This window comes from Dermacentor albipictus, unplaced genomic scaffold (genome assembly GCF_038994185.2).
Source record: "Dermacentor albipictus isolate Rhodes 1998 colony unplaced genomic scaffold, USDA_Dalb.pri_finalv2 scaffold_25, whole genome shotgun sequence".
In the NCBI taxonomy this organism is placed as follows: Eukaryota; Metazoa; Arthropoda; class Arachnida; order Ixodida; family Ixodidae; genus Dermacentor; species Dermacentor albipictus.
The window spans coordinates 532,078-548,533 of record NW_027225579.1 but is presented as its reverse complement, the minus strand read 5'-3'; the positions used below and the strand labels follow the sequence as shown (position 1 = coordinate 548,533).

General features: G+C 44.3%; 2 protein-coding genes across 8 annotated transcripts in view; one reads left to right on the top strand and one right to left on the bottom strand.

Annotated features, from left to right (window-relative positions):
- Positions 1-16,456, top strand: part of LOC135914836 (uncharacterized) — a 126,746-nt gene that overhangs the window by 24,721 nt on the left and 85,569 nt on the right. For 2 of the 7 annotated variants that reach the window (XM_065447760.2, XM_065447757.2), the window contains 3 exons: positions 5,803-6,021; positions 7,424-7,525; positions 7,582-7,748. The gene's annotated coding sequence lies outside the window, so the exon portion shown is untranslated. Of the gene's footprint in view, positions 1-5,802; positions 6,128-7,423; positions 7,526-7,581; positions 7,749-12,158; positions 12,245-13,622; positions 13,723-15,392; positions 15,526-16,456 lie in introns of those variants that run through there. The other 5 variants (XM_070529620.1, XM_070529621.1, XM_065447758.2 and 2 more) reach the window with 5 other exon arrangements.
- Positions 1,857-2,294, bottom strand: LOC139052494 (tigger transposable element-derived protein 4-like). Its single transcript, XM_070529611.1, has one exon. It carries the CDS (start codon positions 2,292-2,294, stop codon positions 1,857-1,859), a length of 438 nt encoding a protein of 145 aa, XP_070385712.1.

Sequence of the window (16,456 nt, the reverse complement as noted above, 5' to 3'; positions counted from 1 at the left end):
GTAATGCGCTAAATGTCCATGTATCTTTTTGGAACACCTTTGTCCATATCCCCTGGAGTGGGGTCACCTAGCGGGGTAGCCCGAAGGGTATGTTCATGTGCAGCGGCATGCACGGCTAAATTACCGACGAGGGATTCGTGTCCAGGGGTCCAGACCATGTACATATTGGGCCAATCTATCATTCTTACTAATGTGTTTTTATTCTACACATTTTGAAGCTTTTTCTTGTGTCCGAATGCTGGGTGAATTTCTGTAGACGGTAAATTTCCATACAATAGCATAGATTCCTTTAAAACAATCACGAGAAAACACGAAGAAGGTGGGAGATGGAAATGAAAGATGATGAGGGAAACGAGAACAAGGCAAAAGCGGGAGCCTACATTTCAACGCTGGCGCTCTTTGGCCTTAGATGCCCTTGCGCCAATAAAATGCAGTCATTATCATCATCACGTTTCGACAAGTGGACTTGTCTTTTTCAAGGCGACATATGCTTTCCTCGGCACAGTATATATAGGTAGGGTTCTTCTAAAGGGGAGAGGGGGTAAAGGCGGGTGGGGGAGGCAACAACCGAAAGTGTGTTAGCGGTGAGAGTGTTAGAATTGAGAATAAAGAGGTGCTATGCACATGGGCGATGACACGGCCATGTCAACCAGCCTGTTAATGGCCGTGTGCGCAGCAACCCTCTATTATGTGCTTCACTGGAGGTCAGTGGCTTATTGTCTCTCTGAAAGAGGTGATAGAAGGAGGGGCAAAAAATGGGGCTCGTGAAAAAAAAATCTTTGAAATGTAATAATTATATAAATAAACGAAGAAAAAAACAAAGAGAGAAAAAAAAACACAAAGCAGACAAATGCAAATAATGAAGTGTTGTTGCCTATGACTTGAAACTTCGTATAGCAAATAGATTCTAAAGCTCCCTTTGACATGTTTATGCCTATTGGTTGCAATATCTTGAACTTATGGATAAGGTATGATTCTCTGCATTTTCTTTCTCTTTCCGAACAGAAATTTGACTGTAAAGAGTTTAGGTTTATCAACGTTATGATCTGGTTGGTTGAAAAGCTTGGCAACAGCTTTGGGAATCTTTCTAGCTGGGTTCACGTGATGTCCATTTGACCTGACGTTCATCGAGTGTCCCGTTTCATTGATATATGGTTTCTTACAGAAGGAACATTCAAGCATATAAATCATATCTGAACTTGTACATGTGAAGCTACATTTAACTTCGTGTGTATGACTATTAGCAGTGCTTTTAATTTGAATGCCACCTTGAAGGCGCCTGCAGGTTTTTGCACCTTGGGCGACAACATGCTTTTATTACGGGGGAATGATGTTGGCTGACCTTTCCGTGCACTAACATGTCTAAGGTTTTTGTTGTGGCAATAGGCAACCCTTGGTATATACGGGAACGCTTTTCTCAGATGCTCATTACTTGATAATATTGGGTGGTACAGTGGAACCCCGATTATACGACTTTCTCGGGACCGCGAAAAAGCGTCGTAAAATGCAGGTGTCGTAAAATCTGAACATAAATTATGCCTCTAAAGATACTACTTATTTCATGTGAGGAATTTACGAAAAACTTCAATGTAAACTAGTAACATATTCTGCAGGGCTTGGAAACCCAAATTACCAAAAAAGTAAATGCAATAAAAATTATTGTTGCAGTACAGGTACCAATCATGCTTTATTCAAACGAACCTTTACCGCACTCCACTGCCCTCTGCCACGATTCCCGCCGGCCGGCACAAACTTTAAAAAAAGTCGCGAAGTTTCTTTAGGACCTTGTTTGATCCGTGAATCAAGAGCTTTCGCTCGAGTTGGGCAACGTCCAAAAGGAGGTCCTCTGCGGTGTCTCATGAACAGATGAAGTTCCGGATGCCGTCTATGTGCCGTAGCACCTTGGCAAACGGGGTAGGCACAGGCACGGCATCTGTGGTGTTGTCGTTGTCCTCGTCCGATGTCGCAGCGGTGTCGGCACTAGGCAAAGCCTCCTCGATGGCGTCATCCAGCAACACCTCGCCACAGATCGCAACATTGTCATCGGCCTCCACGTACTCGGCGAAGATCGTGGTGAGGTTTAAACCCTCGAAATTGTCATCGGTGAAGCCTGCATCCGCCTCGAGCGGCATTGAGGTTGTTGGGTCCTCAACAGAGGAGGCAGTTTCTCGCTTAAAGTTACAGTGCTTGAACGAGCTAGCGATTGTGCTTTGCGACACTGCGTTCCACGAACTGGCAATAAAATGCATGGCGTCGAGCACAGCAATCTTTTTTTCCGACTCGCTGCGCTCCATAGCTGCCAGTCGACGCTGCACTAACCACTTCCGGTACCCTTGCTTGACGTACTTAATGATGCCGCCTTCCACCGGCTGCAGCCGGCTTGTGCAGTTGGGCGGAAAAAAACAGCCTTTATATTCCTCAGGCTGGATGTATCCGGCGGGTGCCACGGTGCGTTGTCCATGAAAAGCAATATTTTCCTCGGCTTAGCACCCATTTTGTTATCCAGCTGCTGCAAAAAATTGCTGAAGAGCGAAGACGTCATCCACGCCTTTTTGTTGAAGTTGTAGCTGCACGGCAGTGTCTTCAAGCTCTTAAAGCACCGTGGCTTTGCAAACTTTCCTACAATTAGCACGGGCAGCCTCTCGGAACTGTCCTCGTTAGCACAGAATAGTGCCGTCACACACTCTTTACTATACTTGGCACCATGACAGCTGTCACCCTTAAACACAAGGGTTTGCTTGGGCTGCACATGGTAAAAAAATAATGCTCTCATCGGCGTTGAAAAGGTTGCAGGGCTTGTATGCAGCAGTCATCTCCGGCAGCGACTCCATCCACTCGTTCACCGTCGAAACGTCCACAGAAGTGCTTTCTCCGTAGGAGCTGCTGTACACAATCCTGTTTCGTTTTTTAAAGCGATCCAGCCACCCGTTCGATGCCTGAGAGACGTCGATGCGCAGATGCAATGCCACAAGGTGCACCTTTTCTTTTAGAATGGTGCCGTCAACGTTTATCGCAGAGCTCCATGCTTGATGCGGCCACTTGACTAGAACTTTTACTAACTTCTCATGCTGTCCTTCTTTTGCTGCTTTCCGCTTGAGCCTGAACTTGTTGGCATTCTGCAATATCACTGCTGTGTTTACCAGGATAGTCTTAAGCGAAGCTTCGGGTATCTTAAGGTCCCGGGCAATGCTAACTTTCATGGATCCATGCCGCTTTTCCGCTTCCTCGATAATATTCTGCTTATCGCCGAACGATAGAACTGTCCGCTTTCGGGACATTGTGTGTCGCGTTGCTCTACACAACTCAAAACCGCCGCTGAACGCTGGTCGCTAGGATTACGTCGAGGAACACGTGCGATAAACCTAGGCCTCTCCACGCTACCTTGTCGGCGATCTTCTGCTGGGAAACTGGAAGGAGAGAAACGCTTCCCCAACGTGACAAGAGGCGATGCCACCAAGAAGAGAGGGAGAAAATGATTGCGGAGAAGAAAAGGCTCCATTTCAGCACAGCGAGTGTCGCCGGTAGACAGAAACAAACGATGAGACGAGGCAGGGAAGAAATCTGCGCCGGAGCGAACCTGTCGAACGGTGTCAGCGCTCCGCATGCAGAGAGATGGAGCGAGGAAAGAGACCTGTGGGACTTTTCTTGCATCTGCCGTTCTGTCCTGCGCTTCGCGAGGGTCGTTGTATAACGCGGGTCAGGCGTAAAATTATGTCGGATAACCGGGGTTTTTAATACATTACTTCTATGGGGACTTCGCCGGGACTGCGCTAATCCATCGTAAAACCCGGGTCGTCGCAAAACCGGGGGACATATAACCTGGGTTCCACTGTATTTGCGTAGGATGTTGTCTATGTTTGGGAGGGCATTAGAATATTTTGTTATAAAGGCTGGCGGTCTGTAAGATTCTGGTGTAGGCTGTTTTTTAGCTAATTCCGACTGCGTCTCCAATCTTGACGCAACGACATAAGCTCTGTCGAGAGCAACTTGTGGATAGTTTCTTTCTGCTAGCATTGCTTTAGGGTCATTTAGGTGGTAGATATAATTGTTGTCTTCACTGCATATTCTTCTTATTCATTTCGCTTGTCCAACAAAAATTCCATGCTGGCAGTGTCGTAGGTGATGAGTGGTGTAGTCTAAATATTGCTGGCCATTCGTAGGTTTCCAGTAAAGTGTCGTTCTCAGTTTTCCATTTTCTATTAGGACCGTCGTGTCGAGGGAGTTTTGACTAGGAGTGGTGAGCAGTAAATTTAATACTCGGGCAAAAGCGATTAAAATGGCTAATTAAGTCGGTTAACATGCTTTTGCCGTGTTCCCATATTATATATATGTCAATGTAACGCAGATAGGTGAGGGGTTTTAAAGGGTAGGGTTTTAACAGGTCTGCTTCGAGCTGTCCCATGAAAGTGTTCGCATACGTGGGATCAAATGGTGTTCCCATGCTAGTGCTGAAAGTTTGCAGGTAGTGAATCGAATCAAATTTGAGATAGTTCAGCTTGAGAACTAACCTAAGGAGTAACAGGTAAGCTGCTGGAGCGTGCACTTGGAAATTGACTGTGAGGTATTTCGATGCGGCTTCAATTACTTCACTCATGAATATGTTAGTGTAAAGGCCAGAAACGTCCAAAGTGATTAGAATAGCGCGGTCAGAAAAAATTTGGTTGGCACTGATGCCGTCGATAATTCGAAGAAAGCGCGGCATGTCTTGAACAAAAGATGGGAGGTTGGTGGGGATGTTTGACAGGTGGTGATTTAAGAATTTAGATATTGACACAGTAGGCATGTTATTATTAGACACTATAGGCCGACCTGGGATCTCTTCTGTATATATTTCTGCTACGGGAACGTTATGTATTTTAGGAAGAAGATAAAAGCGGCCTACTTCTTTGTTCTTGGGTGCCATGAAGCAATGTTTAGATTGCTTGATTAGTACCTTGGACGGAAGCTCCGCTATTGTGCTTTGCACAGTATTGCTGTAGTCTGAAGTTAGGTTAGAGTCGAGTTTTCTGTAATGGATGTGGTTGCTCAGTTTTATTGGTGGCCTCATTCTTGTACTTTTCTGTCGGCCAGATTATCATACTGCCGCCTTTGTCTGCTGGTTTTATTACACTATCATTTCTTTCTGTAAGTTCTTTAAGGATTTGGTGCTGAGCGGAGGACAAATTTTTGCATTTCCAGCAATGCCGCATTGACTCTGACTGTGTTATGTGTAAGAATGTGTGTGACCACTTAAGAGACTCACCCAGGTATTTGACTACATTGAATTATTGCTTGTAGCCCACGGTCATGATTATTAGGGTGTAATTTAATGTACTACCAAATGGAGCAGCTATTGGCTATGTAGAAAGTTTTTATGATGTCCATTACTGCCTGCATATCAATAACGAAAACGTCTTCCTCAGTACAAACAGTCCACACCCAGCTTTTAAAAAAGAACATGCGAAAACGAGCTTTGGAAAAGATTTTACAAGTTGTTTAGCTTGTGCTTGCTCTCATAAAACATATATGCCCAAGCCAGCGAGACCCCAAAGAGGGCCCTTGTTCTCCTGCATCATCTGTCACAATAAGCTTGCTACGTTACTGAGCCTTTTTTCTGGTTTGGAGGCCCCTTTATACTCCTCTCATATTATTCCATCGTGTTGAAAACGAAATATTCCATTGTCATACTGGCCATATTAATTATATGCCTTATTATCTTGAGTTTGGGGACTGTTTACCTGCTATGTGTGGGTGGTAAGCTTCTCATCTGCCTGATGATGAAAAATGTTTTGGTGCCTATACATGAGAACTTGTGTTTTTCAGGTTGCTCCAAGATTTCACGCGTCATGCTACTGCATTTGGGGCAGGCTCCTTGGAAACAATGGGTAGCCAGGTCTGGATGTCAGGAGAGTCTTGAGATGAAGGCAACCTGCTGTGCCCCAGCGTGCCCTCTTTTGTGACCCTTCTACATCTTTAACCTATCTTGCTATTGTATCTTGGGTGCCATCTATCCTAACAGCATCACCAGCTGCGATCACTGAGGTAATACTGTGAGTGAATACTGGTGTCTTTCCCTTGGCTTGACATTCTATTTGTCTCCTAGGCAGAATTGACTGTCAGTCTGTTTAACATTGACATTTTGCCTCCATGTCTTTGTTTTGTCTTTTGTATTGAGTGTTTCAGCAATGACTGGAACTGCTTCACAACGATGTGACAATTCTCGCTGATGAATTATTGCAGCAGCAGGCATTGAGATTTTAATACTCAAGCATTTCTGTTTTGTATTCCAGCCACGGCAGCCGCATTTTGATGGGGGCGAAATGCGAAAACACCCGTATGCTTAGATTTAGGCACACGTTAAAGAACCCCAGGTGGCCGAAATTTCCGGAGTCCACCACTACAGCATGCCTCATAATCAGAAAGTGGTTTTTGCACTTAAAACCCCCTAATTTAATTTTAATTTCTGTTTTGTAAGAATACTTTGAGTAGAAGCTAAACATTTTGACAGAATTACCTGTCTGGTTGGGAAAATTGCGTAAGAATTTAACAATGACTCCAACCAAATAAGGGAATTTATTAGCCCGACATTTCTGAACCCATTTGACTCCTTCCTAAGGGGGTATTTTTCAGAAGTGGTAGTGTGCAACTTTTAAAATTTCCTTCTTAAAAAAAAAAGGAAGGGGGAGAGAGAGAGCATTCTCCTTCCTTTCTTTTGTCTTTTGGAGAACGATTCCCGACAAACTTAGAAGGAATGGCTACCCAAAGGACTTCATTCATAAAGGCACCTGCCAAAAAAAAGATACTGGAACTTCAATCGTTGACTTCTCCCCTACCCTGGAAACGAGTGTTCGTCTGGTACATCAAATGTGCCAGTGAAGCTCTCAGCCGAATATATTGAAAAAAGAAGGCCTCCAAGTCGTGCACAAGCCGTTAAACACTTTGAATATCCTCCTTCCTAAACCAAAGGACCGTCTACCAAAAGAAAAAGCTCAAGGCATAGTCTACAAAATGAGCTGTGCTGACTGTTTGGCGAGGTACATTGAGGAAACCAAAAATCTAAAAGAAAGAATTAGACATGAGAATGATGTCAGAACATTAAAACCGAATACGCAGTGGCGTCGCCAAACATTCTGAATTGAAATTATGAAGTTGAATTCCAAGAAACCCAAATCTTTAATCAGAGACGAACCCGCAAAAAAAAGCTGCTGCTTGAGTCATGGCATGTTCAAAATACAATAACCAATATAAACCACGTGAAGGGCCACCTCCTCTATGCGTATATCCATGGCCTTAGCGACACGATTTGCTAAGGATATTCAAGAAACTTGTGCATGTATGCACAGTGGGGGATCCATCCCTAGCAGAAAACCTCAAGTTGGCGAAAGAAATGTTGGAGGTTTCATCTGTGTTGGATATCGTGTGACTGATGGTAAACTACCCCCAGATGCCAAGAAAACATGGCAGTGGCGAAGCCATGGGCGATCTGGAACAGTGTCGCCTGTGTTTCCTGAAAACTGTTTATTAACAGTTAACAGCGATGACTGGGGTAAGTCAAACAGTGCGCTTTCTTTGAGGCCCTCAGCATGTTTATCAATCATTCAGGTGCTGTGCTGCAGGCAACTGGAGTCCTCTTCTCATACAAGGGGAGCACTGAGCGGGAGACAAAACATAGACTAAAAAGAGACAAAATGCTTTTGACTGTCTCTGTGTTTAACCGTGTGTAGGCACCCACGTATGTAAATAAATGTAAAGAGTTTTGTTCCGTTCCATAACCCTCACCTGTCTGTGTCTTCTTTTTAATGCTCATCTTGGAGAAATAGAAAACAAGGACCACCGCTTATGTCAGGGACGTAACTCATGCATCCCGTAAAAGCCGATTATGCACGAGCTGTAATCTTTCCTCAGTCTGGAAATACATATGTAAATCAGTTGCACGAGGTACCACGTTTTTATGTCGCATGTATCGAATTCTTGTGACTTTGCTTGTTTTCATTTTCTTCTCTTGTGAACTAGAGTGACTTGCAGCCTCTCTTGCCTTGGCGCATGTTATAGAAGAACTTGATTTCATCATCACTGAGTGTCACAGAAGGTTGATTGACACATAACTGTCTGTGTTTCTTACGTAATATGGTGGGCTTCGAGTTTAGTTCTCTTATTTTTGATGGTATGTTTATCCGCCACAGTAGTGTTGTCGTACATGGAAACACATGCACTCGATGCACAGTGGGCAGCCAAATGTAAATATTGGCCCTTGCTTTCTTGCATTTCTCTGGTATTCTCTTAACCTAATATTCACGCAAAAGCCTGTCTCCCCAATGGATATGCTCTGACACAACAGGGGCAGCTAATAAACCACATTAGTGGTGCATGAAATAAAAAGGATCCTCTGCTTAACTTTGCATATCAGCATCATTCCTGCTGAATTTCTGCTTTCTTGTGTGTCCTAGCACAGATGCTACCCAGTTTATTTGTTGACAAAAGCACAACCCTCACAGGTTAGCAGGATATTCCAGTTTTTAAGTTGCAAGCAAACCTTTGGGCATACAGGGTAACAGCAAATTTATCTTCCATTCTGTTTCTTTATCCTCTTGTCTATCTGTTGCTTTCATTCAGTTCACTGTATTTTTGCAGGCGCTTGTTGGAATTTTTAATCTTGTTACTTGCTCGAGAACACTGGCAACTATACATTTACGTCGGCTGATAAATTTGACTCGACAGCCCGCACACACAATAACATAAACACCATCTTTCACATTGGAATGGGCTAAGGCAAATGGAAAATGGTCTTTTCCGTTCTAGGCCAACATTTGTAGCACAGACAGCAGAGGCTACATTCTAATGAAATGTCTAAGAACTGAAGCTTTTTTTTATAGTTTGACTCAAATTAAGCCAGAGCCTCTTTGCTATGTTGTTGCCCCTCTACTTTAAATACCAGGTGCCAATATAAGAAAGGAGGCCAATTAAATATTTACGGAAAGTGGCTATGAACCTAATTTTATAGTGAAATTACTGAAGAAATAAGAGCTTCAATTTTGAGACCTTTAAATTGACTTTCATCTAGACAAAATGTGCTGCACATGTTCACCGATAATGGTAGGATACTTTTTTATTTTACCTCGTGCTATTCCAAGATGGTCAAGTATGTAATCACTCTATAATGCATGAAAGCTGCTTTGTCAAAATCATTTGTAGACAGAGTAGGTGCGTGTGTCCTTACCAAAGGTCCAAGATTAAGACATTCCAGCTGCTAAGAGGTTGTAGCATCAACAACCTTTACAAATGTGACAAAGCGGGTCAAGGCAAGAGGCAGATGAGAGGATATAAGAATGGAGCAGAAAAATTGTTTTGAAGTAATCCCTTGTGTCCACAAGTTGGCTGACAACTTGAAAAATGTGATATCCCACTATAGTGTGAGAGGGGCATTTGTGGCACCAAATAAACTGGGTAGCATATGTGCTATAGTACACAACAAAGCAGGAAGTCAGTCAAGAAGCTGCTATGCTTAGTTAAGCACAGAAACCTTTTTATTTTATGCAGCACTAGTGCGGTTTATCAGCTGCTGCTGTCATGCAGGAATGCCTAAATTGGGCAGACACGCTGTTGCACCAATCTTAGGTTAAGAGGACACCAGAGGAAACTATAAAGCAAGGACAGATATTCATGCTTGGCTGCCCATCGTGCATAATGATGATGTTTTCCAATGTACAACAAAGCTATTCTGGTAGATAAACATAAAAACAAAGATAGAAGAAGTATACTCGAAGCCTACCATATTAAGAAACAATGACAGTTATGTGTCCGCCAGCCTCCTGTGACCATCAGTATTTATGGAAACACTTTCTGTATATGCACTAAGGCATAGTATAGGGCAGCTACAAATGTCAGTCATGCTCACAAGGCTAAAAATAAAAACGAGTAAATTCGCGTGAATTTTATATGTGTGGGCTACAAATGTGGCACGCCAAGTAACTGATTTATGTACATTTACTGATAATAAATTATGGCTAGTGCATAATCTGCTTTTACAGGATAGCCTGTGGTGAGTAGAAAAGACATTCCTCACATCCTACCTTTTTATTTTGTGCCTTTCAGTTCTTCATGCACCATGCATATGATATTATTACAGCCACAGTATCGAACCAGAACTGAACCAAAAACTGAAAAAAAGAAACATTTTTTCTTGACCCGGAATGTTATAACTTTTTCACTTTGGAGCGAGACTGAAAGGAAAAAATAATGGGTTTTGGTTCATGTTGGCTAAATTTTCTGAAGCGTCTCATCCGTGCATCGCCTGCACTTGTGGCTATATTTCCTCATTTATAAATTCATGCCATCTTTCTGTGATTTTATAAGTAGCTGCATTGTTAGTGCAGTGTTCAGCATATTGCATCAGGGGACAGACTAGGTGTGTTAATGTGACACTATTTGCATCGCATCCAATGCATGGACTCGCAAGAGTGCGATGCGTGCAAAGTGCCCGAGACAGTGAAACACATATACATCAGTGGAATCGCGTTGATACATCTTCACGGGAACTGGAAAATAAAATGTATCATCCGAAAATTGTATTATGCAAAGAAAGCTCCAAAAAGCATAAATATAGGTGCACTCGGAGACAAACTCAGTAGCAAATGTTCCTGTGGCGTCGAGTGATACTGCATCAAATAACACATTTTGCTGCACCACACCAACCACAGCCAATGCACTTTCAATCAGTAACGTTGCAGTAGCTCGTCAGTTTGCGCTGAACGTTCTTCTTTTTAATGTCTGTAAAAAAGTTATTCTGGAAGTAAAAAATATTTTTAAAAAGCCGCCGTTTCCTCACTCAACTGAGCAGCGGCATGCAGCCAGTCAGTGTGGCTGGCCGCACTGCTGGAGCAGCAATGTACCGGCAGCGGCGCACTGCATGCATTTTTCCTCCTGTGTGGCTGGGGCTTAACATGTTCGTGGGTCATTAGAATGTTATTTCAGCTAGTAGTACACTAGAGCATAAAACTATGAAATTTAGAAATACCTGTAAAAGCCCACTTCTGCTGTGGTATTGTTACGCGAAGGACGAGTCAGTAAGACGAGCAACTATTTACAGGTTATATTTACAAAGTGGTTGCAGCGCTGACCGGTTAGATTCACCGTGCAAGCCCAGTTCGTTCTTCCTTCTCTTTTCTCAAGTGATGGCGCCCACGCACCTCGTTCAAACAATCAAATGCCACACGCTTATAGCATAATCCCCCGGCGGCAGAAGAGACGTCTCGGAGCGTCTAAATGTAATCACTGGGAGGGTGATGCTGCTTCAGTCGTATGACGTGCACGATACCACTGGACTGGGAAGCAGATGGGGTGTCAGGGGCAATCTCATAGGCGACGGGAGTCACGGCACAAAGCACTCGGTATGGGCCTGTGTAACGAGACAGCAGTTTTTCTGACAGGCCGGCCTGACGCGACGGAGACCATAGAAGCACCAAAGAACCAGGCGGGAGGTGGACGTCTCGGTGTCGCCGGTCGTACAAAACGCCTTCGACTCTCGGGATTTCAGAACGCGGTCACGGGTAATTGCTCTTGCGTGGGCACAGTGGGCGATGGCGTCAAGTGCATATTCACTGGTCGGTGCCGCGTGAACAAGGAGGGTTGTGTCAAGGGGCAGTGCTGGTTCTTGGCCGAACAGAAGGAAAAATGGGGAATAACTGGCTGGGTCGTGGCGCGAGGAATTATAAGCAAATGTCACAAACGGGAGAGCGAGGTCCCAGTCAGTGCGGTCTGAAGAGATATTTTGCGAGCATGTCTGTGAGAGTGCGATTGGGACGCTCCATGAGGCCATTTGTTTGTGGATGGTACGACGTGGATAGCTTGTGCCTCGTGGCACAGGACTGCAGGATGTCTGCGATAGCTTTTGATAAGAATGTCCGGCCACGGTCTGTGAGAAGTTGTCGCGGAGCTCCATGTAATAAAATGACGTTGCGTAGAAGAAAATGAGCGACATCTGTGGCACAGCTTGTAGGAAGCGCTCGGGTGATAGCGTAGCGCGTGGCGTAATCCGTGGCCACAGTGATCCACCTGTTTTCAGAGGTAGAAAGAGGAAAAGGGCCAAGTAATTCCAAACCAACCCGAAAGAATGGTTCCTCAGGAATGTCGAGTGGTTGAAGGTACCCATTGGAAAGCGTCGATGGTGTCTTGCATCGCAGGCATTTCCCGCGTGCAGCTACATATCTTCGAACGGAGCGAGCTAGCCCTGGCCAAAAGGAGCGTCGGCGGATCCAGAGGATCGGAGGTACGTGACACACCCAGGTGACCGGCAGTGGGGAGGTCGTGAAGTTCGTGGAGAACAGCCGCTTGAAGGTTAGAGATCACAACGAGTAATGCTGGGCCACCGGAGTGAACGTTGTGGCGGTAGAGTACGCCATCTTGAAGTGTGAATAAGTGACGGGAACTGCTGGCAAGTGACGATTCCAGGTGGTCAATGATGATACACAAGGACGGGCCACAGTGCTGCTCGTCGGTGACATGGGGCAGTAGAAAAATGGAAAGAACACAGGTGTCAGTGTCAGTATCAGGCGTAGAGGTCGCGTCTTCGACTGGGTAGCGAGAGAGGCAATCTGTGTCCTGGTGTTGGCGTCCCGACTTGCAAGTCACTGTGTAGGGATATTCTTGTAGTCGGAGGGCCCAACGACCGAGCCGGCCAGCAGGATCCTTGAGCGACGAAAGCCAACAGAGCGCAGGATTGTCTGTGATTACTGAGAAGGGCTTGCCATATAAATATGTACGGAACTTTGAAATTGCCCAGACGAGAGCAAGACATTCGCGCTCAGTAATTGAATAGTTGCACTCTGCATTTGTCAGGAGCTGGCTAGCGTAGGCTACAACATGCTCATGTCCATGTTGGCGTTGCGATAAGATGGCGCCAATCCCATAACCACTGACATCGGTTCGGACCTCTGTAGGTGTGGACGGGTCAAAGTGGCCCAAGATCGGTGGATTGCTGAGAATCGTGATAAGGGGAGAAAATGCAGCAACCTGTGGGGGACCCCACGTAAAAGACATGCCTTTCTTCGGAAGTTCAGTGAGTAGTCAAACGATTGCTGCAAAATCTTTCACGAACAGTCTGAAATAAGAACAGAATCCCACAAAACTCCGGATGTCTTAGTCAGACTGAGGTACAGGAAAAGCCGTTACTGCTCGAACCTTCTCCAGGTCGGATTGTACGCTGGAAGCATCGACGAGATGGCCTAGCACTGTAATCTGTCGGTGCCCTAAGTGGCACTTCGATGAGTTTAATTGGACCGCAGCCTTGCGGAAGATGTCAAGGATAGCTGCGATGCGCTCAAGGTGCGTCTCAAATGTAGGAGAGAACATAAGAACTTCGTCGAGGTAACAAAGGCAAGTTGACCATTTGAAACCTTGAAGCAGAGAGTCGATCATCCGTTCGAACGTGGCGGGGGCATTGCATAAACCGAAGGGCATAACTTTGAATTGGTAGAGGCCATCAGTAGTGACGAAAGCGGTCTTTTCTTGGTCTTGCTCATCGATGGAAATCTGCCAATAACCAGAATGAAGGTTGATGGACGAAAAGTATTTGGCACCATGAAGACAGTCAAAAGTTTTGTCGATTCGTGGTAAGGGTAAACGTCCTTTTTAATGATTCGGTTTAGGTGGCGGTAATCAACGCAGAAACGCCACGTGCCATCTTTCTTTCTGACGAGCACGACCGGCGACGCCCAAGGACTCTACGAGGGCTCAACAATGCTTCTGGTGAGCAACTTGTTTACTTCCTGCTGAATAACTTGCCGCTCTACCGTGGACTCACGATACGGTCGGCGATGAATGGGACCTCCGTCACCTGTGTTTATCCGATGCTTAACAAGGGACATCTGACCAAGTGGTCGATTGTTAGTGTATTATCATTGACTTCGTCATGCTACAAACTAATTCAGCATATTATCACCAACCATATCACCAAAATTTTAGAAAGAAATTCTATAATAACAGATTGTCAGCATGGCTTAGAAAACGCTGTTCAACTACGACATAACTATTAACTGTAATTCATACGTTTGCGAAATCCTTACATGGTAACAGTCAAATTGATGCTCTCTTTTTAGATTTTGGTAAGGCACTTGACAAAGTAGTTCAATATAAACTGATTCAAAAACTTCGAGATAATAATCTTCCTAACATTGTAGTTTGTTAGACAGCAGCTTATCTTTCGGATCACGTGCAGTTTGTTTGAATTGAAGGTAACAACTCCAGCTGTCTTCCTGTAACATCCGCCATACTCCAGGGTTGCGTCGTGGGGCCGTTGCTGTTTCTACTCTACATATATGACATTGTCACCGTGTTACACCAGGTACACAAATAAGATTGGTTGCGAACAACTGCGTCTTATTTTGCAAAATATCTTAAGTACATGACCAGACCAAACTTGATCTAAGCTTACACAATATATAAGAATGGTGTGATAGGTCGAGTATGGTCTTCAACAAAGACAAAACAGTCTGTCTCACTCAAGAGCTTTCAATGACAAAGAACTAATAAACAAGGGTGATCAGTCCGACCCAGTGACCACAAGTGAGACTGTTTATTTGACTTGCTCTAGCCTACTTTACATTCCCTTCCAAGTTGAAACAGACATATGATGGCTTTGATAGACAGCGGTGCTTTTATGTCTATAATAAATGCCAAGCTGGTGGATGCAAGTCAACTGCTTAGTGTAAGAGTGCTACGGGTACAAGGTTACGATGTAGAAGTGACTGCATAATTAGTAGGCCTTGGTAAACATAGATTTCCAAGGACATAAAATAGAGAGTGAAGTATTGGTGATGAAAGGTATTATGTACAACTTTCTGCTGTCCAGACCAGATATAAAGAAACTGAGAATCAACGTATACTGGGACGATACAGTTTTAGTCAAAGGACTACCAAGGAATGAGACACGGCAGGGTAGAGAAGATAACCCACGAGTTGTCAAGCGCGCGGAGGACATAGCAACGACCTCCCTGAACTTGTATGTATAGGAACTTGTCCACAAGCGATGAAGGTACATAAGGTCCCTTTTGAACTAACTGACAAGACTGTCAGTAAATCACTTTATAACATGTCAAGAGAGCGAAAGATATGGTTGAAAAAAGAATTGCAGGAGATGCTAGACGCCGATATAACCCAATCTTTGGTTTCATCCTTTGCCTCTCCCATAACAGTTGCGCTGAAACAAGATGGAACTTTCAGATTGTGCACCAACTACAGGGTTCTCAATCATCAGACAGAACTTATACCATTTCCCATGCTAAAGATAGACAGGATTATAAATCAGACGGGTGGTCGCTGTCATTTTTCGTGTGTTGACTTATGCAAAGGTTTCTGGCAGATCCCGCTGCTTTTATCACGCCCTTCAATTTGTACGATTATAACGGGCTTCCTTTCAGGTGGCAGAACTCGCCAGAATGGTTCCAGAAGATCATGAACAAAGTCCTGCAGCCTTTCCCAAGTGTATTGTGTAACGTGTACATAGACGCTGTTATCGTCTTCTCCAAAACAGAAGCTGATCATCAGGATCACTTTTCTCAGGTATTAAATTTCTTGAGCTTGGCACACCTCAAGCTTAATTTTAAGAAAAGTGCATTCTTTCAAAGAAAAGTTGTGTTTCTTGGAATATGTAGTCTTTGATGGGGCTACCAGAAGTATGAAACAAGAGTCCGTCTAGAGGATCTCCCAACTAGTAAAACCATATGACGTTCACTCATTGCATATATTTTTGGGATTAGCAGGACATTTCAGACCTTTCATAAGAGACTTTGCCGTGAAACAAAATGCCTCACACGCCTAACACAGAAGTTCTATTTGAGTGGAATTACGAATGTCAGAGTCTACCGCAATCTGGTGCACAAAATCTCTGCTGACCCTATTCTATGCATACCAGACTTCACTTTACCTTTTGAACTGAATACTGGCACTTCACACTATGGGTCAGGAGGAGTTTTGTATCATAGATGTCCAGAAGCATACGGCCGAGAAAAGTGACACGTAGTAGGTTACTGCAGCTACACCCTCAAGCCGTTTGAAGTTAACTACACCACTACTGAAAAGGAAGCACTTGCATTCCTTAAAGTAATTCAGTACTTTTGTAAATACCTAGAAGGTACGAATTTCACTTTGCTCACCGATCCCCGGGCCCTCAATCATATATTGAATATGACCCAACCTAAAAGATGTATCGCCAGATAGGTGAACTACTTGTAGCAGTTTGTCTTCACCATCTTCCACCGACCTGGACCACTACTGACTGATGCAGACGCTTTGTCTAGACTGATGATACAATCCAACAAAGAACAATTGGAAGAAATCAATGAAGTGAAATTGTGGGAAGGCGCTGAACAACTTAGTTTATTGAAGGTCGCTATTGAGTCCTGCCAACGCTGTTTTACAGGGTGCTTTGTTTGTACCACGATAACCCAGAATGTGGAGGACACGACAGATTTTGCCGCACCTA

Excerpts from the sequence above, each read along its gene's own strand:
- LOC139052494 (XM_070529611.1), bottom strand. The coding sequence starts at position 2,294 with ATGGAGCGCAGCGAGTCGGAAAAAAAGATTGCTGTGCTCGACGCCATG.